The sequence below is a fragment of the Labeo rohita genome, chromosome 14 (genome assembly GCF_022985175.1).
Source record: "Labeo rohita strain BAU-BD-2019 chromosome 14, IGBB_LRoh.1.0, whole genome shotgun sequence".
Taxonomy (NCBI): Eukaryota; Metazoa; Chordata; class Actinopteri; order Cypriniformes; family Cyprinidae; genus Labeo; species Labeo rohita.
In genome coordinates, this window is record NC_066882.1 from 29,787,893 (window position 1) to 29,811,974 (window position 24,082).

At 35.5% G+C, this 24,082-nt stretch overlaps 2 protein-coding genes across 3 annotated transcripts; one reads left to right on the plus strand and one right to left on the minus strand.

The window, feature by feature from the left end:
• Window positions 1-1,798: 1,798 nt before the first annotated feature.
• Window positions 1,799-10,420, minus strand: slc43a3b (solute carrier family 43 member 3b). The gene is made up of 13 exons (XM_051127764.1): window positions 10,310-10,420; window positions 9,963-10,211; window positions 9,745-9,874; window positions 8,623-8,669; window positions 8,458-8,534; window positions 7,690-7,782; window positions 7,460-7,599; window positions 6,955-7,085; window positions 6,144-6,287; window positions 5,622-5,729; window positions 5,231-5,417; window positions 4,226-4,349; window positions 1,799-3,877 (listed from the first exon to the last, which is right to left on the minus strand). The coding sequence occupies exons 2-13, from the start codon at window positions 10,147-10,149 to the stop codon at window positions 3,758-3,760; spliced, it is 1,488 nt and encodes a 495-aa protein (XP_050983721.1). The 5' UTR covers window positions 10,150-10,211; window positions 10,310-10,420; the 3' UTR covers window positions 1,799-3,757.
• Window positions 10,421-14,691: 4,271 nt separating this feature from the next.
• smtnl1 (smoothelin-like 1) lies at window positions 14,692-19,616 on the plus strand. 2 transcript variants are annotated; one of them, XM_051127147.1, is made up of 5 exons: window positions 14,692-14,943; window positions 16,882-17,474; window positions 17,743-17,857; window positions 18,358-18,509; window positions 18,698-19,616. In XM_051127147.1, the coding sequence occupies exons 1-5, from the start codon at window positions 14,887-14,889 to the stop codon at window positions 19,035-19,037; spliced, it is 1,257 nt and encodes a 418-aa protein (XP_050983104.1). In that variant the 5' UTR covers window positions 14,692-14,886; the 3' UTR covers window positions 19,038-19,616. The 2 variants fall into 2 exon arrangements, with proteins under 2 accessions (XP_050983104.1, XP_050983105.1); XM_051127148.1 differs by having other exon boundaries at window positions 14,694-14,928; window positions 18,698-19,614.
• Window positions 19,617-24,082: the final 4,466 nt, after the last annotated feature.

The window sequence follows — 24,082 nt, forward strand, 5'->3', positions numbered from 1 at the left end:
ATATTTGTCAAAATATAATTTAGCAATATCACAACAGCAAGAGTAGGCTACTATTTTTACCAAATATCTGCATAACTGAAAATGTGATATTAATGTTATACAATAAAGCAGTTAACACTGTTAAATTTAAGACACAGTATTGTGAATATTGTCTGTTTTGCTTAATTTGGCCAATGAAAACCACCTCAGACAAAGTTTGTTGTGTCTGTTGAGTTTTTAGTTACTGAATGAATCCACTTTTTGAACGAATTGTGTGAGCCAATGATTCAGTGACCCATTCATAAAGAAAAAAAAAAAAGGAATCTAATGGAAATGTGTCCCTCCCCCAACAAAATGTTCTCCCACCTGTTTAATACTGGCAACTCTGTTTACATCTATACTTAGCTGTCTGACCTGTTTTTGTTTTTTTTTCTAAATAAATGACTGCTGTACTCCTACGGTTTATACACTTAATAGGGAGCAGAACCTTATCATCACTCTGTCATCTTTTTCTCGCTGACTAATATTTACCTCCAGTTTTTACTGCCTCCCTCATCTGTCTATCTGCTGTCTATTCATTCATACGTCTCTATTTTTATACAAAGGCTGTCCCTGTCATATCTCAAGCCATCATGACGCAGAATTAATGATGCAGAGGGATGAAGGGAATGTGTATTAGAGAGAGAACACAGTTAATGGTACAAGCTGTTGGCAGAGATCAACAAATCAACCTGCTACTATCCACAAAATAAAAGAAAAAAAAAACATTTTATCTTTATTTTTTACAACATTTATCTCCCAAACACTTTTAAATCATGATGAAGTGATCCTTAAGATGCTTCACTGAGAAAGGGAAAGTCACAAAGTGTCAATTCTGTGGGATGGCTGAGCTACAGAATGGAGTAAAGATGGGTCATAGTAACTGGCTACTGAAATAACACAATGCCTCTAATTAAAGGCCTAGATACTGATCAGCTAAGGCTTACAACACAACAACAGCAGAGATACAACAAGAACAAAAGACTCCACATGAGTAATTCCCTCTTTTTTCAAAGATGTCCACTTACAGCTGCGACACCTTAAGAGAACACGTGCAGATCTGACACAAATCCACTGATTGCTCACAATAGAGACAGTTACGTTCAAAATAGCAGACATCCAAGGACAGAAAATTTGAACAACATCAGGCCCTGATATGATTCATACCTACTGGTTAAGGAAACTAACAGCACTAAATTGTTGCCGGGTGGTATGCATAATTAAACTCCTACCAGCAGATTGTCCTATAAGGAGGTTGGACAGTGCAAAAACTAGCAATAACCTGCCTGTCCACAACATAGAAACTTATGGGGACAACAAGTTGATGTGCAAGGCTCAGATAGGAAATGGGAACAACAGGAAGGCTAAAAAAAACATTTTCTACTGAGTACTAAGCCAAGACCCCAGAAGCAGACAGACCACTGTCAGAACATAATGCAAGGTCAACAAGAAAGAAAAATGGATGCAGGTACTGTGGCAAGGTAAGCTCTATCAGACCCTAGAAATAGCATGGCAAAAGGACAACACACATGAATGAATTATGGCAACACAAACATGAGACCCATAGATAAACAAGTCCAAGGAGAACGTACAGAATAGTCATTTTGCATAAAAGCATGTTATGAATCTATAAATGCAAATTTAAGACCCAATGGGGGTCTGGGGAGTATAAAGTCAAGACTAAGTGAGCAAATAATAATAAGGAAGGTGTTTACGTCACATTTCAGTATTAGTGAATGATGATGGACCAAATATGCCTACAATGAGTACAGAAATCATATTAATGTTTAAGTAGAAGAAAGTTTCCCTTTTTTCTTTATTCTTCCAATCTTAAGACCATCTCAAAGCACTTATTATAACCAATGTTTTTGTTGTGCTTCCTTAAATCCCAGTACTTCCATTTATAGTAATTTTTAGAGCCTTTCCGTCTCTGTCACATTCATCTCACTGACTAAGTTTCACAATCAGTCATTTTACACCGCCGCCCTCGTCTATCTATTTCTGTCTTTTATGTTCATTAGTATTTTTAGTGGCGATGTCAGACCATGTCACATCCCAAATGAGTTTTGAGTTTATTTGTGTAATGCGCAAAGCTTTTTACAAAACACCTTCATGTGCGCCATCTGCTGGTGCACATGGGTGGATGCTTTACATCTGTAACAAATGTAGAAAAATGTGGTTATATGGCTTTAAACCACATGTAATTCTGATTCACAAATCTTTTAATGGCATGACTGGCTGGCTTATTTAATTTGTACTGTTCTTCACTTTTTGGCATCCTATAACGGGCCCTTTATACAGAACCAAAGTCATATGGGCACACGTCCAAACAGAAAGCTCTATCGCGTTTACAGGTTCAGGCTAGATTTTCTTATGAACAAACTTACTTACACTAACAAATTCAGTCAATTTTCTTTAACTTCTTATAAAAATTCCCTTTATTTAGAGTAATACTAATGTATTTGTGAAAAAAAACAAAACAAAAAAAAAGATCTCACAGACAGCAGACCGACTAACAGCTATCTCGGTAGGAAGTACCGATGAGGATGTTTAAGACAGTGTCCAGCAGAGGGCTCCTACAACAAACGAGTATGTAAACATTTGCTGGGAAAGGAAATCTAAATGCACACGTATGGATTAACTGTTTAGTTGGTGTTATAGTAAGCTAAAGATACAATTGGTATTTACTAGAAGATAGATACATTTGCAGACATGTCTCCCCTTGCTTGGTCAACAAATGCATGTCATATCACATATTTTTATTTTTTTTTATCTCTACCCTAGTGAAAAATAAAATACTAAAATATATTTAAAATACATTTATTTCAAGCTAAGTGTACTACAAATACATTTACATATTATGTACTTAATAAAAATACTCTGCAACTGTACTTTTAGTATACTAAACTGTTATATTTAAAGTCTGCTAAATTGGAACAACTAATTTTGTACTTCATGCACTTTAATTGTGTGGAAGTAGTTCTGAAGTCCAACTAAAGGTATACATAAAACATATTTGTGCTAAAGTGGAACTATTGCAAGTACACTTTAGCTACACTTTAAATATTTTGCATTTAAAGATATTATTTAAAATCATACAATCCTCATCATATTTAGGCTTAATATTAAGAAATGTGCATTGTGCAATTACAATAAAAAATATATTTTTTTATGTCAGTGAGTCTTGAGCAATATGTCAGTAAATATGTTAATAGACTTAAGCTATACTTAGTATGAAATAAATGCATTTTAAATCTATTACTTTTTTAGTAGAGTAGCTTTCTTATTCTGATCTCTTTCTTTCTTTCTTTCTTTCTTTCTTTCTTTCTTTTCTGCAACAAAAACAGTTTTCTATTCAACAGTTGTATATTAAGTTTGTAAAATACTGTTCAGGATGATGTTCAGGAAGATATTTTCTTAGTGTAATGTACTTACATCTAGAGTGTAATGTTCTTACATCTTAGTGTAATGTTCTTACATCAAGATCCAACAACTAATGTGCAAAAGAGAAAGAAAAATAGTAAAGAGCTTGGGGAAGCGGTCAATTTCCTGCTATAATCAGCAAAAATTATACATTGCATACCATCATACGGTCAAGAGTCAACCTCTGCAAAACAGGGCACTGAAAGGTTAGTAAAATATTTCTTTACCCCGTACATTTTTTGTGTAGTTTTGTAAAGAAACCCTAATAAGAAATAGAAACCAGTTTTAAAAGTCATAGGTCAGGTTGATATTCCCCTTATGAAGAGGCACTTTTGTTGGAACTGGCTCGTTGGGCTGCTTGACGTCGACAGTGCAGATAAACATAAAGAGGGTTGATGAAGGCTAGGAGACTCAGAACGGTCAGACCGATGTTCACCTAGAGAAATCAATTATTACAGTTCAATCAACACTATTGATCTAAAACAATGGTTTTTAAATGGTCAGAAATTCTTTAAATAAACAGTTCTTGTGTTTTTTTCTTGATGGGTGTGTGAAAAGAACCGTTTCAAATTTCTCAGAAGAATGACAAATATGCTGAATCTATATCTGCCAAACAAATGCCTTTCATGACTTAGGGCTAGAGGATTTCGAAACATAAACAGCTGTATCTTATTTTGAAGCTTACAATGGATATTTTTTTGCCAGTGAAATTTTGCTAATGTGACCTTATCACAATGTTCAAGCACTTGGGGTTAAGACACACTTAAAGCATTTAGAAGCTTACATAAAGGGGGTCTCCACCCAGTGGTCCTTTAATAAGGGTGAAGCAGGGATACTGGAGCAGTGAGACGATGGCTGAAAGAGCCATCACCATTCCAAATAGCTTTCCAAAGTGTACGGATGGAAACCTGAAAAAAAAAAAAAAAAAAAAAATACATTTAAGACATTCACAATTACACATAAACTATTAATACCCAGAACTCTTTTCTCTTACTTATAGACACATACCTTTGTGAAAAAGTGTACCTGTAGTTGAGGATAATCTAACATAAATGAAGTAAATGGCCACTTAAGTGAACTTACAGAGACTAAACTGTCATCACTGGATCTTAAAACACTTACATATGTTAATTATTATAATTTTATAGTGTGTGTTTTTTTTAAATCACAGTTAAAACATATTAACATATTTTAAATGCATTAAATTGCAATTTTATTGTTGCTAATGTGTAATTATAGATATATTCAAATGTGACATAGCGGTTTCAGTAGAAATTACACAAAAGTATATTTTTAGTTTTCCATAAAATGCTTGTCATTACATTTGTCAGTACCATAACCATACCAAGACAACAGAAGTAATTGCAAAATTACATGCTAAACTTAATTGTACCAAAAAGCACTCTTAAGTTCAAATAACCGCATTTAATATACATTTAAACTTTAATATACATTTTCATTTAATTGTAAATAACGTGTCAGAACACATTAAATTCAGATCACACTTAAGTATATTATTTTAAGATATATTATTATTTTCATACACCTTTTAAAAGCTGAAGTGTACTTCTTTTTTACAAGGGTAATATACATCTAAAATTAATTGTTGTTATTTACTCTAATGTAATTTCAAAGACATTTTTTTCTTTCTTTTTAAAAACTGAAGCCAGTATATATATATATATATATATATATATATATATATATACATCTTATATATACATCTGATTTTAATTTTTGGGTGGACTATCCCTTTAATGTGCTTGCTTGTGGGCCTGTGATGACTCACGCCACACTGATGAAAGCAGCATTTCCTCCATAGAGGAAGGATCTGTTGAGGACTTGGAGGATGAAGGTGAGGTACTGCAAAGGAAGGATGGGGGTGGCAGCACATACTGAAAACAGCACACACTGCAGCGCCGTCAACGACAGAGACAATATGGTTGCCTTCAAGTCTGCTTCTTGTTCACTTTGTCCTGTGTAGCACAGTATTTTACAAACTAAATGACCATTTACATCTAAATGTTATTTAATTTAATAAATGGTCTTTTTGGACCAGGGAATGAGTTTCCTAATGTTTTTATATACTGAATACGAATACGATCAAAAAAAAAAAAAAAAAAAGAAACTCAATTTTTCTTGAAATGACCCTAACGAAATGTGTGCATATATGTGTTGACCTGGTTCTCGCTGCTTTCCTTTGTGACGGTCCATAATGAGGCCATTCCAGGGGGCACACAGGATCCCACACAGCTGAGTGAATGCAAAAGCATTTGTATAGCTACTGACTGTAAGCAAAAAGAACATGACTGTTTACATCCACGAAAATGACAAAAACAGAATTCAAACTCATGATACACACATGACGTGGGTCGGTACACACGATCTTGAAGTGAGTCGGTACACACTGGTGCGCAGTATCGGCACTTCTGTATTTTAGCCTTCTGCGTACTGGCACTTTTTCGTGCATACCGCCACTTCTGACATGTTGCCGGTACTCAGAGTCAAAGCGTCAGTGTCTGAATGATTAGAAATGGCAATAAATAAATAGTTGTTGTTAACTGGGGCATAGAGTACCGGCACTTCTTTTTTTTCACTTCAAGCACTGCACATGACACAGACAATATCTATTCATACTGCTCAAAGGCATAGCTTCACCTGCACATAAATAGCTGGACATAAGAATAATACGGTATTCATACCAAGGCCTGGGTCTCCAGCGGCCAGATGATTCAGCATTGGGTTTAAGGTCCCGATGAACAAGTAGTGTCTCAACTGCATCACTGAAAGCCACAGCAGATGCCACAAGAAGAACCAGGAAAGCAAACAGCTCTTGAAACTACGCTCTGACAAAAACAGATACATTCATAGTGTTGATGCACTTAACATGATATGTTTCACAATGAAGTATTAGTAAAAGTGCACGTGCTTAATCACAATAGCAGAGAAACTTCAGCACAATAATGCAGTTATGTTGACTGTCGTTTCATGCACATTGCAGCTTAGTCTGATCAAGCACTTAAGGATGTGACTGTAAAATCACTAGTAAATGCATCCTTACATCCTTCTGTTTACTTACAATCGTATACTTCATTACACGATACAAGGTTAATATACAAATCTACTTGAATTAACAATAAATAATAAATAAAACCAAATGATGAATCAAAGTTCATCATAAGTGGCCTGTCCAATAACAAAATTAATTGTATAATCACGTGCTATCACACAGGGACTTCTGGGATTTTTTTTTTTTTTTTTATTGTTTTCCACCATACATTATATAGTAATTCATAGTTTTTACTTGCAAAAACCATATATTTGATGCCATTTTACAGTAAAACTACATATAATACGAAGTTAAGCCATTTACAGTTATTCACCATATATAATCATGTAACTTAGAGTAAAGAAATTATATTTTCTTTGATTTTGACAGTCATCTTTATTCTACACATGGGCTACAAAAAAAAAAAGTGTGGAACCACTGTGAAATGTTGAATACTTCCTTACCCATTTTGTCTGTGTTTTGGCCTTGGGGAGAAGTCCCTTCAAATGGCATTTCCTCTTCAGCCTGTGAAGTTTGGATGTTTTTCTCTTCAATCTTTGCAACTGCATAATCCCGAGTCACTCCACAGTTCACCCTACCACAATAAATAAGAAACAGACAGAGGCAAAGCACTGTTAGAGGGTACAGATAACCTGTGAAGAACAAGCATTCTAAATACTATAATTCTGAAGTAGGTATTTTGCCTTAAAAAAAAACAAGACAAAAGAAATAAGTAGATAATATGAAATAAATAAATAGATAATATGAAATAAAATAATATAAAACAAAAATCTGACTGCTCATCCTGGTATTTTCCAGCAGCCAACATTCTCATATTGTTTGCAGCTAATATAAAGACCTTAAAAAACTCAGCTGTTTCATAAGTAGCTGATGTTCCCTGAGAGAAGGCGCAGTATTTTAACATAGAAGCATGTTTCTGAAGGAAGATTTGTTGAATGTGTTGTTTACCCATAGGTGTAGTTCTCTGGAAGCGGGTATGGGATATGTGTTCGAGGCATCAGCACAAATGTCCGGACCAGATGAATGACACTGCAGCAAGCCAAGAAGAGGAAAGATCCTTTCAGAGAGACTCCATCCTCATACAGCAACTGAAAGAGATAGATGTGACTACTATGATTCAAGGTTTCCCTAGCTATCTTATCTTTCCATAATCATTTAATGTGAAGTGTTTTATTTACCTTGATGATGAGGAAAACTGCAGAGGAAGAGTCAAAGGCCCCATTATAGAGGGTAATTATAGTGGAGCGGTGCATGCCAAAGAGATTTCCTACCTAAAGACAGCAGATGGATTTCTGCTTTATCATACACAAAATATTCTACAAGAGGACATTATGTGTGGGTTTATGCTTTATGTTAGAGGGTTCATATAATGTAAAACAAGAAAAAGGAGTATTTTTTGCTCTTTTGCTCTTTTTCTTTTTTTTTTTTTTGTTATAAAAAAAGTAACAAAAGTAGTTTTAGCATAAGTAACATAATGTATTATTTTCCATAAAAAGTAACTAAGTAACAAAATTTGTTACTTTTTTTATGGAGTAACGCAATTTTGTAATGCATTATTTTTAAATGTAAGAAACATGCAAATCTACCTTTACTGTCTTTATGTTTGGGGTCCCATATGATGATCTGAATATTTCCTTTTCTGATTTAAAAACAAATCCTAAATTCATAGCCTTCATTCATGTTTCTCTAACACCCCAAACATAAGTAAAGAAACATTCGTCATGGAAGTTTTTTTATAATCTTTTTTTTTTTTTTTTTTTTTTTTTTTTTTTCAAATCAGATTACCTCATACCTCACTGTTACATGTTTTTGAATTCCTTAAAAGGCCTTGGGGTCTCTCTGACCACAAACAGAAAAGCTTCCTAGAGAACTGTAGCAGCTCGTGCATTTGTTATTAGGTATCACAAAGGGTTTGAAGCTTCACTGCATGCTGAAATATTCAGTACCTGTATGTTGGTCACCAAGAACAGAATTCCTCCCACAGCAATGAAGGACAAAGCAGGGAAGAGGAGGATGGAGTTCACTGCAGGAGTAAAAATCGGTTATGGCTATAAACAAACTGAGATGTATCAATATACTAAAGGTCAAATAAAGATAAACACTCTATTTACCAGGACTGGAAAAGGCTATTAACAACATTCCTGCAGTGTAAACCGATCTGTAAAGTAAATCATAACAAAGTGAGAACATGAGAGTGGTTAAATAAATGGTGCCGTGACAGAGCCTACTTAATGTTTTCTCTACCCTTCTGTCTCAAAACATATGTAAACATATGGACTGAGTTATTATTACAGATTTAGATTTATGAGCTGAGAGACAAAGCCACACTTTAAATAGCTTACCTTTCCTTTTTTTTAAAAAAAAAGACATTACCATTTTGTTCAGCAGCCATGCATTCAAAAGTGACAATAAAGACTTTTACATGAGCTATGGTTTCCACATAAATATCTGTCTTCAACACTGATAATACTAAGAAATGTTTCTTGAGCAAGAAATCAGAATGATTACTGAAGGATCATGTGACACTGAAGGCTAAAAATTCAGCTTTGCCATCACAAGAATAAAATACTTTTAAAGTAAATATTTGAAAAAAACAAACAAACAAACTGTTATTTTAGATTGTAATAATATTTCACAATAGTACTGTCTGACTTGAACTTGTGTCCAAATACAATTGGTGACTACTACATTCAGTCATTTCCGCCTTATTGTGCAATGTCTATAGAGGCTGAAAACATCCAAATTTCTCAACGCACCACAGATCACTCAGTCCTACCAAAATTTCCTCCTTCCCTCAGCTGCGATATCATTGCTTTCTCTGGTATCAACCCCTCTGTTCTCACACCGGTCTCTCTACTTTTTCTGCACTCCTCTCTTTTTGAGGCACAAACATATGGATAACAGGGGAGTGAACAGCTTTACAACAGCCTTGAACTATTACTATACTCAAAATGTAGTGCTTTTTTGAGTCATAGTGTTTATATAAACACTAAAAAATCTTTAAAATAAGAGGATAAAGAAACACATCCCTTGCAAAAGTACTACAGCAATATGGCATTAGGTGGTAATAGCCTAGTACTGAATGATTACAATATTCATTTACCACGGTATGTGCAAGTTGCGCTGGGATACTTCACATCATACCTATAGTATTACCTTTTTTTTGTTGTTGTATTTTTTCTATTGTTATATGGTACTCAAGCCAGACAAACACACATGCAAATCTGACTTACATTCCCAGTAGCCTGGCAACTGTGGTACCAAAGTGGTCAAAGAGGAAGCCATTTGGAAGCGTGAGGAAGTTGTTCATGAAGGATGCGATGGTGAAGATGAGTGAGAGTTGCTCATCCTGTCTACTGCAATCTAACACACAGCAAATGTTTAATGTACTACACAGATTTCAACAGCTAGACATGCATACACAATGCATATGTTTGCATTTTCAACTGACCATCAACAGCTGTTCCATTTATTGTGATGTTTACACACAGACTTCTGAAGTAGCCTTCAGTCTTGAGCACAAAAACCAGCGATGCCCAGCCAAAAACAGCCCCTGCGAACCCCAAACACTCAACTAACCCTGATATCAGAGTAAACCAGGACCGTACCCTCAACCCGCTTCCCTGGCAGCCAAACATCTTTTCTCTTTCCTCCACTCCTCTGTCCTCTTTTCAAATAGTTGTGGTGTTTCTCCAGTGTCCTGAATTAAAAAATAAAAAAGTATTTCAGTTTTATTAAGAAAAACTCAACATTTTCAAATAGCAATAGCAAGACACATGAATTCACATGCACACTTACTTCTGAATTCTTAACTCTCCCCGCAAAGTGTACAGACACCCACTTCTCCCTTCCTCTCATTTACTGTCTCTTTATATGGACGTCTGTGTTTCTTCTTCCCTCCCATTTTTACAAATCCCTCCTCTTCTTGGACACTCTCAGCAACAGAAAACAGATGTTTGTAAGCATTCAAGCTCAGCAAGAGAGCTAGTTTTTTAATAGTAGCTTGTTGACTTCTGCATCAAACATTTCTAATGTAACGAGATCCTTACTGATCCTTATTACATGTTTAAACTTAAATGTAAATAAATATAATTCTGAAACCTGTTTTTGTGTGAACAAATTGAAGCTGGTTCTTGGAATCAGTGTGTTGCTGACTATACAACCCCCTTTAACCCATTTACATTTTAACTGATTTTGAGAGAAACAAGTGAATGAACTACTGAAAGCACTGATAAGCCCTGAAATATTGGTTTGTGCCTCACTCTCTGACTCCTCAGGCAAATATTCCACATTAAAGCGTGAGCAAAAATGCCACAAATCAAGAATGTCTGAACGGGCAACACTTTAGGGTTTTGTAGTAGATTGAGAAATGTTGACTTTATGAGCTTAAAATAAAAAACAAAGCAGAACTTAAACGTGTGATTGGCACAAGATGCACTATTTCTGTGCTTCCTTTTCAGTTTTTGTGGCATTGAGTGATGTAAGATTCTAATTGCACTTTCACAGTCTCTATCACAAGACCTCCAAAAGAGTTTTTCTTAAGTGTGACAATCTACGTCAAAGTCCTAGAAATGTGAAATGTGATTTTTGTTGAAAGGTCTGTTTTAAAAGACGTACAAAGTTCTTAGAAATGTACTTTCTGTATTGTTTTCAAATCTTGTTGGTTTCAAATGGCTTTAATAAATGAATGATACAAAAATGTAATGTGGCGTAACCATCAAATAAAAAATAGAAACACTGTCCTTACCCCTTAAATACATGTACACAGCTTTATCATTATTGATATATCATTATATATAAAGAATATTACTTTTGGGGGAGTAACAACAGTTAATAATTTACAACTTGAACTAACCTTGTTAGAAGAAGAAAGAAGAAGAAGGTAAAACTGCCTGATATCTTTGCATGTTTCTGCAGTAAAGCAGTTTTGTTGAAATAATTTTAATAAATCATAATAAAAGATAATTCCAAAGTACTTAAGTTTTCTTTTCGAGATATTAGACAGTTGTATCGCCCCAATATTTTTGAATTTATGTCCCCAAAAATGGCAAAATAAGTTTTAATTCAGAAATTAAAAATATACTATCATATATTATAGATGCATTCATTGCTTGTATAAATTGCATTTTAAATAATCAAATAAATCAAATTATCAAACAGATCTGGACAAAAATGTGTACCATGTCATTGACTCTTTTATTCCAGGCAGAAAGGAGACCAAAAAAAAAAATTCTTTTTATGACTATTTATTTCCAATAAAGCTTATAGTTTTAAAGCATGGATGTTCGTGCCTGCAAACATACATTTCCTATGAAACAGACATTTAGGTGTGATGTACCAAATCTATTGTTTGCTACAATAAATGCAATCGTGGAACATACTACATTGTAGTCTTAGATGTGTCAAAAATGCTTGTCAGCATTTTTATATTTGTGTATATGTCATCACTTGAGAACATCATAAGATATCTGACTACACTTCCTCAAAAAGGGGAACCATTAGAATGAAACAGACTATACCTAAATGTAACCTCAAGGCCTGAAATTTCTCATCTGAGTCCAAAGGACTGCTCTGACTGCAATGCTAAGAATGTTTTATTGACTCTTTTTTTTGTCCAAACCGGTTTGCTTTATGACTAGACGCTTTTCTAAAACTGTGCTCAGCTGCATTACTATAGCATTTCATTTTAGAGTTAATTTTAAGTTATAGCCTATAGTCATGTCTGATATCCTGAATATGACCACAGTATTCTCTTTTCTGTTTTTCAGATTTCCTATTGCCTGGTAAATCTCATAAGTGTAACACAGAGACAGACAGGTCTTATGACACATCTTAATCCACCCCCACTGTAGTCTATTCTATTAATTCTTTTTTATTATTTTCTCCCTCTTTTTATATAGGCTATGTCTTTGCCTACCTTACCATATTTCCTGTACTGTCTGTTTAATTCTCGAATGCGGTAAATGTTGGCAGTCATGACTTATGCCAATAAAGCTTTATTGATTTACAATAATTATAATTATTGACATACTGTACAGCTATAAAGCATATCTTGAATATCATGACGAATAAAGACAGTGAAAGCAGAATAATACATAGGGCCTGCTACCTACATAAATAAATTATTATACCTTTAATGTTTTGTTTTGCTCGTAATTTGTTTTATTACAAGCTGATAAAATAACAGGCAACAGGCTGCTAAAATGAGCAAATACTAAGACAACAATGTACACTGCCCTCCAAAAGTCTGGAAATGCCCTAGAAAAGTGGGGTTTTGGACAATATTGGCATGAATCCTTTTTAATTTGTGATAATTTTGCACTGATAAGGGACAACCCAAACTGCAAAATATCCACCATTAGCAGCTATTACAGCTCTGCATAATCTGGGCCTAAATTCACTGTATTCTAAATGTAATAGGCAATCAGTTGTTGAAGCTATTAAGGTGCTATTACCTACTGATTTGTTAATCAGAGTTTCTAGTTAGTTAATATTAGTTACTAGAATGTTAATAGTGCATTAGTCATTTGTTCCTGCGTAGTTATTCATTAATGACGGAACTGTATTCTAAAGTGTTACCAAAAGTTATTTTTATAATTCTGCATAAATTATTCAGTTTCTCTTTCTCGTCTTGCAGTATCACTATATCCAGACCAGATGTATCATACTCTTTATATGTATTCGTGTTAAAGTTAATTAATTAATGGCTCACCAGTCATGAATGTGTCCTGAGCAGCAGCTGAGTCCTCTGCACCATTACGGCGATCAAAGATGCTCCTGCTGAAAGACTGACGAAACACACTGTATTACCTACAGCTTCGTATGACTGGCCTATTTCTGTAAGAAAACATTGCAGAATGTTGTATTGTATTTAAAAACAGCTGACTCTGGTCACAGATTACGCTTATTTAATCACATGATACACATGATAACACTAAAGCCTTTCAATGACATCACTTTGATTTTTTGATTGTGCTTGTCGTAATTTTCATCTTAACTCCAAATAAAGCTATTATGTTGTATTTTATTTATTTATTTATTTTACAAATAGATCTGATTTGAATAAAATAACTAAATAATTGTTATTTCGTGTGTGTGTGTGTGTGTGTGTGTGTGTGTGTCACAGCGCGACTTTAAATGGTTGTGAAGTGATTTAAGACTAAATGTATGTATATTTGGCGCCCTCTTCAGATCTGAACATAACCTACATTCAGTTCTTAAGAGATAGGAGTTCTTTTACAACCAACTGTAGCATCAATTCTGTTAAGCTGTTTTACCGACTAATCAAAAGTCTTATACCTTATTTGCAGTTTCTTGGTTTTATTCACAAGAGTTTACAGTTTATTTACAACAGTTTTTAAATGACTGATCCCAAAAGCCAAAAAACTACCAGTACAAATTAGACTGACAGTTAGACCACATTGGTGTTCATTCATAGCATCTTAGCTTCACCAGTATTAACACCAAATCTTTCCCTTGAATTAAGGGTATGCATGTTTCTTAATTAATGCACATCCACATAAAGTTAGATTTGTTCATGCAGAGAAGTGAGCACAGAGGCAGGGAGGTGAGAGAGAGAGAGGTGAAGAGAACAGTTATTCATGGACGGTGAGTGAATGAGAGCAAAGATAGCTGTTTATTTTTAAAGCCATCTGCTTTGTGTTGAGGGAGATGCTCCTCTACAGGATAAGAAGAATGTCCATTGAGATAATGAACCATGGTCTGCTTTGCTTTAAAAAATAGTATCAAGAAACCCTCTTTGTGAATGTCAGAGAAGATTTTAGGTTTTGAGCATATCTTAACATAAAATTACACAAACCTTAGAAACTGGAAAAATTTGTATAAGGGGGCTATCTTTTTTTATAGTAAAAGTATAGTAAAATATTATTACCTAACATGTACTGTACACTTTAGTACCGAAATGGTACATGTTAATACCTTTTAAAAGTGTACCGCCCCAGTGACAGCTTTTGTACCTTTTACGAAAAAGATTAAGCCACTTCATATTCAGTTACTACATTAAAGGCTATTTCTGTCATAAGCGTTTGTCTGAGTGGTATGTTGGATGTGTGTCAATACTGTTTTTTTTCTACTACGTGTGTGTGTGTGTGTAATGTTGTGTATTGGTTACCAGCACTAACAGCTGCTCAGTGGGTCTGTCTGAGCCAGTGTTACCAGTGTTACACTATTTCTGGAGCGTGTGTTGTTTAAAAGGTCAGACAGAGACGGGGGTGAGGGAAGGAAGAAAAGAGAGACAGACCAAGAAAATCAGAAGAAAGACAGAGGTGAAGGAGAAATAAGTATCGTCTGTCTGTCAGTTCAGTGATTACTTTAGACTAGACATTTGCTCCGTTTGAACAAACAACTCTGGACAAATGGAGGATTCAGAGAATATTGCAGTGACCAATGAGACAAAGGTAATGAATGACCAGGTAAATGTTGCAGTGAATTATTATATGATTCTCTTCCTATTCTATCTCTCTTACTATCTGTTTTGCTCACATTAACCCTCGTGTTCTGTCTGAGAGACCCTAAGGCCCTTTTAACATCTCATAACCATATGATGCATTAGGTTAATACGACATGATGTTTGCTAATCTTTTGAAATTTTAAGATTGCTAAACATTTTTTGACACTAAACTACATAACATTGCACAAATAATATGATAAATGTTACATTAGTTTCGTGTTGGGACTTATAAAGATCTGACACATAAAATGTAAACACTTGTATACACGGCAGAGATACACTCCAGTTGTTTATTTGGTTGATTTTAATTTCTTTTACTATATTATATTTGTTGAAAATGTGTTATGCTGGGGTAGGATTGACCATAAACATAATAAAAATAACTTGCAATTAACCATGGATTCACACCAGTCAGATTTCTGAAATATCCTTTACAACAGAAGGTTAAAATTTTATAATATTATACAATTGTAATACAAAATAAACACATGAAACACATGTACAAAATAAAAGACATGAAAACGTGAATGTAAAAAAACCCAAACCGCATGTTACAATAATAATATAATAATATTTATCAGATTAGATTTGTTTAATATAGTGGAAAATATTTGAAGGGAATTAACTGGAATGAAAATAAGTTATTCATTTCTGATATACTACAATACACTAAAAAAACTAGTGTAGAAGATTTTATCTCAGAGATAACTAGTAAACGTCACAAACAATAAACAGCAAGTAAGACACTGAATTAAACATGACATTTTGAAGTAGAAAAAATTAAATAGTATTTTCTTGTAAAACAAAATCCAATCATCTTTGTTTTATTCTTCTTTTTTTCCCATTACTGGGGTCACTGAAACTCAAAATATGCTGTAAAACTGATAATCACACAGAATATGAGGCAGATGCTTTTCCACCAAAGATACAATGAAATGCAAGCATTATCTGAGAATTAGAAATGCTATCAGATAATTCTGCTGGTTCCATTTAGATGCGGTAATTCGATATGAGAACACATTTACTAATGGTCACCCTCCTACACACCTGCTCATTTAGTGGAATGCTACAGCTCTTTTTACAACTGGTGAGTCATGACCTCATGTGACACCTGGGACAGCTCCTCTAAAGCAAAACGAAGCACACACACACACATACACATAAAGAGAGAGACACACACAAACACTGATGTTATGTTAGATATCAAACTGAGAACATTACACTGAACCCTTGGGAAGGGACAGTGGGAAGAGAAGTCAGAGGGGGTGGGGTGGGGGTGCAGGGGGGGTTAATATCTTGATGAAAAACTGAAGTGACTGACTGAAAGGCAGTGCGTACTTGCTGGTATAACAGATCTTCACAAGAGAATGGAAAAATATACACTACCAATTTAATTACAGGCTATTAACAAAGAGTCTTTGTGTTTATGCTTTTGTAGCAGTGATAGCTACATATAATAAACAGTACTATTGTAATCAGTGTGATGCTAAGCTAGAAGGTTAACTGGCTATCTTAATGCTACACTAGAGGCCCTCTCCATCTGCTACATAAATAACCTGCAAAGGTTGAGTGCATAAACTGTCTAACATTCCACACTTTGTTAACTAAGAGCATCATCCTGATGTCTGAAGTGCACTTTTTATTTTTGGAGTTTTCAGTGTGAACGCACTATTCACACTATTTATGTTACAAATGCCACAGAACAGTGCATGAGTGTGTAGGACACCCCTTATATTAAGCTAGTAGGCTAACCACTTACAAACCACTTACAAACTAATTGAAAAAAAAAAAAAAACATACATAAACACAGTCACATTGTAGTGTACACACTGTAGAGATATATGATATACTGTGAGTGGTAATTTTGTACTTTGATGCATTGTCATTTTGCCCTTCACAGGATGCCAAAGATGTGAAGCCCCAGGAGACAAAATGTGTTGCAGCTGAATCAGAGCCAGGAGGTGGGACTGATACTACAGAGGGTGGAGCTAATGAGAACAACAAAGAAAATCAGGAGAATACTGAAGCCAATGACAGTGAGGTATGTGAGCGAGAGGGCGGAGTCACAGAGAATGCAAACATTGTGGAAGAGAAAGAAAAACAAGAGAAGGATATCAAAGAACTTAAAGCTGGAGAACAAGAAAAAGAGACAGGGGTAGATGAAAACAAAGAATGTGAGGTAGAAGAAGAAGAAAAGAAGAGCAGCAATGACCCTCACAGTGAAGAGAATGATTCCTGCAACAAAGGACAACTTGAGGAAAAGCACAAAGAAGAAGACAAGACAACAAATGAAACTAAAGGCAACACTAAAAATAAAGAAGATGAAAGAGAAACTAAAGAGAAAAAAGAGATTAAAGATGATATCAAGAACAAACCAGAAAATATGGGGAAAAAAAGTGGAACAGTTCCATCTTCTGCTCTTAGAGCCCCCACCAAATCATCTGCTCGACCCTCAATCAGAAAAGATGCCATGGCCAAGTTTCAGAAGGACCAGTAAGCCATCTTCTTAACATCCTCCTGATAATAATACTGATAATAATATCTTTCTTTATCATTGCAACAAACCTTATAATCACCATGTGCGTTAACGTTTTGATTAGCCACCCAATTGTTATATTCTTTAATGTAAAAAAAAAAAAAAGAGCAATGAATGATGTTTATTAAATAGGTCAATTTGTTCAGTAGTATCTCTCAGCCGTTACTGTAGGATTTGTAGTTTGCTGTGTCTTTAGTGTGAAAAGCATATGTTGGTTTGTTGTAGGACGCCAGGTGTCAGAAACTTTAAAGTTCAACGGACATCTATAGGTATGGCTGGTGGAGCATCAATTAAACAGAAAATTCTCCAGTGGTGCAGGAACAAAACACAGAGATATGAGGTAAGCCAAAGTTAAAACTTCCTCAGAAACATTCACTCTTAAAAACAGGTTCAAATCAGAATATTATATAGCAGAACCAAGCAACAATATAACAAACCAGTATACCTTAGTCAGGGTGGATGCCATACTTTCACTCTTTACTATGGCATGCACTGTAAGGTTCCGAATCACATGTCATTTTCAAGTCTAACAACTTTCAAAATATAGAAAAAATAGTTCTTTATTCAGTCTATATGCCAAAAAAAAAAAAAACGCACCCCTACATAATGAACTATATTCATTAATATGAGCAAAACACATTAGGCCAGTATGACCTAGTAGAGTGATCCTACGTTTCTTTTCTAAAAATCATACAAATTCATATTAAATCACCACCTCGTAAAATTGTATATGTATATAATACGTATATATATATATATATATATATATATATATTTTTTTTTTTTTTTTTTTTTTTTTTGTGAGATCTGGTTGTTTTCATATTATTTTGTATCTTAAAGGGTGTCAACATAGAAAATTTTTCTTCTTCCTGGAGTGATGGTCTGGCTTTCTGTGCACTAGTTCATCGTTTCTTTCCTTCTGCTTTTGACTTCTCCTCCCTCAAAGCAAGTGAACGGGGGAAGAATTTCACTCTGGCCTTCAGTACAGCAGAGTATGTTGACGTTTGAATTTGTGTGCAAATACTGTATGTAAATATGTGAGCAGTATTTCATTAAGGCAAAAAGATGTGATGTGCGAAGAAGAGTAATGTTTGTGCAGTTTTGATTTCATGTGTAGATGTCAAACATCTGAAAGTCTGCAGCTAATATAAAACAAAAACGAACTCTCTTTCAATTACAGATCTCTTGCTGACTGCTGCCCCCTTTTGGAAGTGTCTGATATGTTACTAATGGGCAACAACCCAGATCCTCGGTGTGTTTTCACCTATGTACAGGCTCTTTGTCATCACCTCTCAAAGATAGAGAAAGAGAGGAGGGAAAAAGAAAGCATGGAGAAGGACAAGAACAAAGAAGAAGATCAAGTGTTTTCTGAAGATAATGAAAACAGAGACAGAGAGAGGGATGAGATGAATCAAAATGAAGAGACAGAAGAAAAGAGATCAGATTATGAAAGAAAGACAGAAGAAGCGACAGATCAGAATGAAAATCTAATAAATGAAGATGTTGTTGAAGAGAAGTAGAAAAACTACATTAAATAAAAAAGAAGGGAGAATGTCAGAATATTTGTTGTTGCTGTCATATTCTGCTTTTTTAATGTATGGGTATTTCTTTTGTATCTAATGTGGATGATAAATTGTTTAGGATTGTATAGGTATTTCTTTATACAGTTTTTAATTTTCTAAAATGCTTAAACACTTGACTTTGATTATATTTGTGGGCCTTTAGAAAAGTTTTTTCAATTGCATTTTGGTTTGACAACTGACTTCAAAATCACATCTGACATATTATATTATATATTCTGTTATATTCTGACTTTGTTATATTCTGATTACATCTGCATGTCAGAAATTAGAAATATAACAATGTTTCACTGTACAATGTTTCACGCAAAAGAGCCCATAAAATAACAAATAATAAGCTTATTCATCTAAACACTGCGGAACAGTATTACTCTGTCTGTTACACAGTATGTGCATTATTATTCAGTGTATTGGTAAATTCTGTGTCATCACCTAAATAAACATTTATTTTGCATTTTAATCTAATTTCATGCTAAAGGGTTGAGTCTTCAATTAAGGGATTGGAAGTTGGAAGACCGAAGTGGAAGATTAAAGATTTCATTCAATTCCCTATTAAATGGTGGATCATAATAAATTAAATTTGTTTTAATTGTTTGAGTGCATAAAATGTTAAATCTGCAACAGTTTGTCTAATTTAGTTTTGTCCCTCTTCCAGATTTTTTTAAGCTTTCTCTCTATACAAATTAATAAATATATTTTATAATATATATTTTTCTAAAGAATAGTCCAGTGAAAGAAGAATACACATTCATTTTCATGTTACTCTAAACCTGTATATTTTTTTCTATTATCAGAATGGATGTTATTTCATAAATTAAATACATTTCATTTTTATTCAGTATTGTTATTACTATCACGTCAAGACGAGGAGGAGCTTAGTCACTTAGGTTATGTGTTGTCAAATACTTTTCAAATAAAATTACTTCATTCTGAACTGGAAATAGAAGGTCCACTGAAGTACACTGCACTCTGGGATACATTAGGCCTCTTCTATGCGGTGTTCTTCACTGTATACTACTTACATCCAAAATGTCCAAAATGCAGCAGCTAGAGTTCTTACTAGAACCAAAAAGTATGATCATATTAGCCCGGTTCTGTCTACACTGCACTGGCTCCCTATTAAACATCGTATAGATTTTAAAATCTTGCTAATTACTTATAAAGCCCTGAATGGTTTATCTCCCCAGTACCTGAGTGAGCTCTTATCGCATTATAGTCCCTCACGTCCGCTGCGTTCTCAAAACTCTGGCAATTTGATAATACCGAGAATATCAAAATCAACCGCGGGCGGCAGATCTTTTTCTTATTTAGCACCCAAACTCTGGAACAATCTACCCTACAATGTTCGGGACGCAGACACACTCTGTCAGTTTAAATCTAGATTAAAGACCCATCTCTTTAACCTTGCTTACACATAACAAATCCACATTCTTATAATTCAAATCCATTAAAGGATTGTTAGGCTGCACTAATTAGGTCAACCGGAACCGGGAACACTTCCCATAACACCCGATGTACTCGGTGCATCGTCAGAAGAATGGCATCTACGCTAATATTAGTCTGTTTCTCTCTTATTCCGAGGTCACATTAACCACCAGATCCAGTCCGTATCCAGATCAGATGGTCACTGCAGTCCCCCGGATCCAGTCCGAACCCAGCCCAGACGGTGGATCAGCACCTAGAGACGGCCTCTACAGCCCTGAATGTCAGCGGAGTCCACATCAACTAGATGAGCCCCAGAGACGGATCCACATTAAAGACCACATCACCTAGACGGCTGTCGGCACAAGACCACGGGAACTTTGGCCAGAGGAGAACTGGCCCCCCGACTGAGCCTGGTTTCTCCCAAGGTTTTTTTCTCCATTTGTCACCGATGGAGTTTTGGTTCCTTGCCGCTGTCGCCTCTGGCTTGCTTAGTTGGGGACTCTTTTCTCTTAACACAATATTGCATTTTATTTTATTGTTTTTGATTAACTACCTTTACCTATAATGTGAGTGTTTAATGTTGCCTTTGGCATTGTTGATGTACTGTTTCCTATTTAATACTGTACAGCCGCCTTGTCACAATTCTGTATTGTTAAAGGCGGTATATAAACAAAGGTGACTTGACTTGACTTACATCAAAAAGTGCATAGATGATGTGATAGTCACCAAGACCATCACCACAAACTAGAAGCCGTGGATGACAGCAGAGGTTCGTGGGCTGCTAAAGACCAGAGATGAAGTATTCAGACCAGGAGATAAAGCAGCCCTCAAAACAGCAAGAGCCAATCTGTCCTGTGGCATCAAGAATGCAAAATGGTTATGTTTAAAAAATCAATAATCACTTCACAGACAGCAGAGATACACTGAGCCTGTGGCAAGCCATTCAGACCATCACTGACTACAAGCCCCCGGCACATGCCTGTGATGATGACACATCCCTCTCAGATGAACTCAACCACTTTTATTCAACGGTGGTAGGACTAATCAAACGATGAAACGCACTACAGAGAGGAAGTAGCACAGCTGGCTGTGTGGTGTGGTGCTAACAACCTGTCCCTCAGTGTGGGGAAGACAAAGGAGGTGGTGATGGACTTCAGGAGAAACTCCGTTGACCACCCCCCACTGACCATCGACAGCTCGACTGAGGAGAGAGTCAGCAGCACTAAATTCCTGGGGGTGCACATCACAGAGGATCTCACCTGGACCACCAACACCATGTCACTCTCCAAGAAGCCACAACCATGCCTAACACTTTCTCCACTTACTGAAAAGAGCAAGTCTCCCTCCACCCATCCTAACCACATTCCACAGGGGCACCCTTTAGAGTATGCTGACCAGCTGCATCACTGCCTGGTACAGGAAAAAATCGGTATCTCTCTCCCCTCCATTCTGGACATTTTCCTTGCACGATGCTCCAGTAAAGCTACTAGTATCATGAAAGACCCCACCCATCCCTCCCACAGTCTCTTCCAGCTCTTGTCATCAGGAAGACGGTACTGAAGCATCAGATCCCACTCTGCAAGTCTGCTCAACAGCTTTTTTCCCCAAGCTGTGAGAGCCCAGACACTCTTATAAACATTCCATGTTACAAGGACTTAATAAGATAACACAAATGTTTACTTGCGAATGCACCACAAATCATATTGCACTACTTGCTTTTTAACCTTAAATACCTCTTTGGAACAATATCTTGCATGATATCTTGTACAGTTATTATGTAAAGTACTTGTATAGTCTGTCCTAGATTATGTGTATAGTCAACTATTTATGTATAGTTAGATTACCACTTCAGTAAGTTAACTATGTATAGGTTTTAAAAAAAAATTACTCTTATGTCTAGTGTTATACGTTTATATTTACGTTTATTTATGTAACACCGTCGTCCTGCAAGACACAACATTTTGTTCCACTGTATGTCCACACATGTAGTGGAATGACAATAAAGCTCAACTTGACATTTCACAATTCACATACTGAATATTTCAGAAAAGATAAGTACGGCAGTGTCGATCTAAACACAGCTTTAGTGTTGTTTATGTCAGTGGATGTCATCTCTGGTCCTGTGGACCCACAGCTCTGTACATTTTGTATGTCTCTCTTATCTAACATACAGATGGAGCTTGTTGCAGCACTCTCCTAATGCGCCGATGATCTGAATCAGGTGTGTTAAATAAGGATGACATACAAAATGTGGAGAGCAGTGGGTCAAGGTTTTTTGTGTTACATAACTTAACATAGGCTGCCCTCCAAAAGTTTGGAAACACCCCTGGCAAAGTGTGGTTTTGGATGATATCAGCATAAATCCTTATCATTTATTGGTGCAAATACATTAAAGTAACTTGACATTATCATTGAAGACCAGCAATAATAATTTTCATTTTGATTACATAATAATGGCAATATATACATATCAAAGTCAGACATGCCCCTTTGCCAGCTGTGATGCCTGGTTGCTGATTTAAACTTGGTCCAGGTTTTTAAAAGATTTTTGGGTCAGCACACCTTAATAGCTTCAACAATTGATTGCCAATTAAGTTTAGAATACAATGAATTTATGCCCAGATTATGCAGAGCTGTAATAGCTGCTAATGGTGGATATTTTGATGAATCAAAAAAAAAATTGTTTCTATGTATAAACTGTTTATGTGATAAAATATGTCTTTGTAGTTTGTGTTGTCCCTTATCAGTGCAAAATTATTAAAAAGGATTCATGCCAATATTGTCCAAAACCCCACTTTTCTAAGGCGTTTCCAAACTTTTGGAGGGCAGTGTATCAAAGTCCATTTACAAACTGTTACAAAAAAAGTGTAATTGATCCAATCATCCAACAATAACCTTAAGGAACAGAGAGAATCGCTCTCTATCCTGTTTAATTTCTTAGGACACAGAGTCACTTCAAAAGCAGAAGTCACGCAGACTGAATTCTGTCAGCAGTTTTTCTTTTAATGGCTTTAGAACATGAAACCCATGAGGGGCATCTGCTCCATGTTGAAGCTATAAATCACCTCACTGTAACTACACCTTGATGTTTGTGTTAGTTAGAGCTAGTGAAAGGGAGGTAAATAATAAAGAGAGGAAAATGATTATGCAATGTGAACATGCTGTTCAACACTGATGAATTTAAGGCTGTTGACACTGTGAAGTAAATGGCTCAGCGTCGCTGTTTCTGACACCCTCTTCGTCCAAATGTTCCAGTCACTTGGTGCTATATATACACATAGGAATCGTATCCCTACATCGTTTGCACTCTCTCAGAGTATCTCTCTCAGAGTATTGTATTTCCCTGAGTGTGGCTGGTATGAAACTGGTGAAGTGATCTTAAGAGTTCCCAACACACACCAGCTCTGTCAGTGCATGCAAACACCCACAGAGAGAGTTAAAGAGACAGAAAAAGAGAGAAAGAAGAGTGCAAGAGGAAATTAATGAATCTGTGTTTAGGGTGTTCTCTGCAAATTGTGTTTCATCTGTCAAGATCTGACTGAGAAAGACACACAGGATCA

Coding starts and splice junctions, on each gene's coding strand:
- slc43a3b (XM_051127764.1), bottom strand. CDS start 10,149: ATGTTTGGCTGCCAGGGAAGCGGGTTGAGGGTACGGTCCTGGTTTACT. Junction 8,535..8,622: donor AATAGCCTTTTCCAGTCCTG/GTAAATAGAGTG, acceptor TTACTCCTGCAG/TGAACTCCATCCTCCTCTTC. Junction 5,418..5,621: donor AGGAAAGCAGCGAGAACCAG/GTCAACACATAT, acceptor TGTGCTACACAG/GACAAAGTGAACAAGAAGCA.
- smtnl1 (XM_051127147.1), top strand. CDS start 14,887: ATGGAGGATTCAGAGAATATTGCAGTGACCAATGAGACAAAGGTAATG. Junction 17,475..17,742: donor GCCAAGTTTCAGAAGGACCA/GTAAGCCATCTT, acceptor GGTTTGTTGTAG/GACGCCAGGTGTCAGAAACT. Junction 17,858..18,357: donor ACAAAACACAGAGATATGAG/GTAAGCCAAAGT, acceptor TGTATCTTAAAG/GGTGTCAACATAGAAAATTT.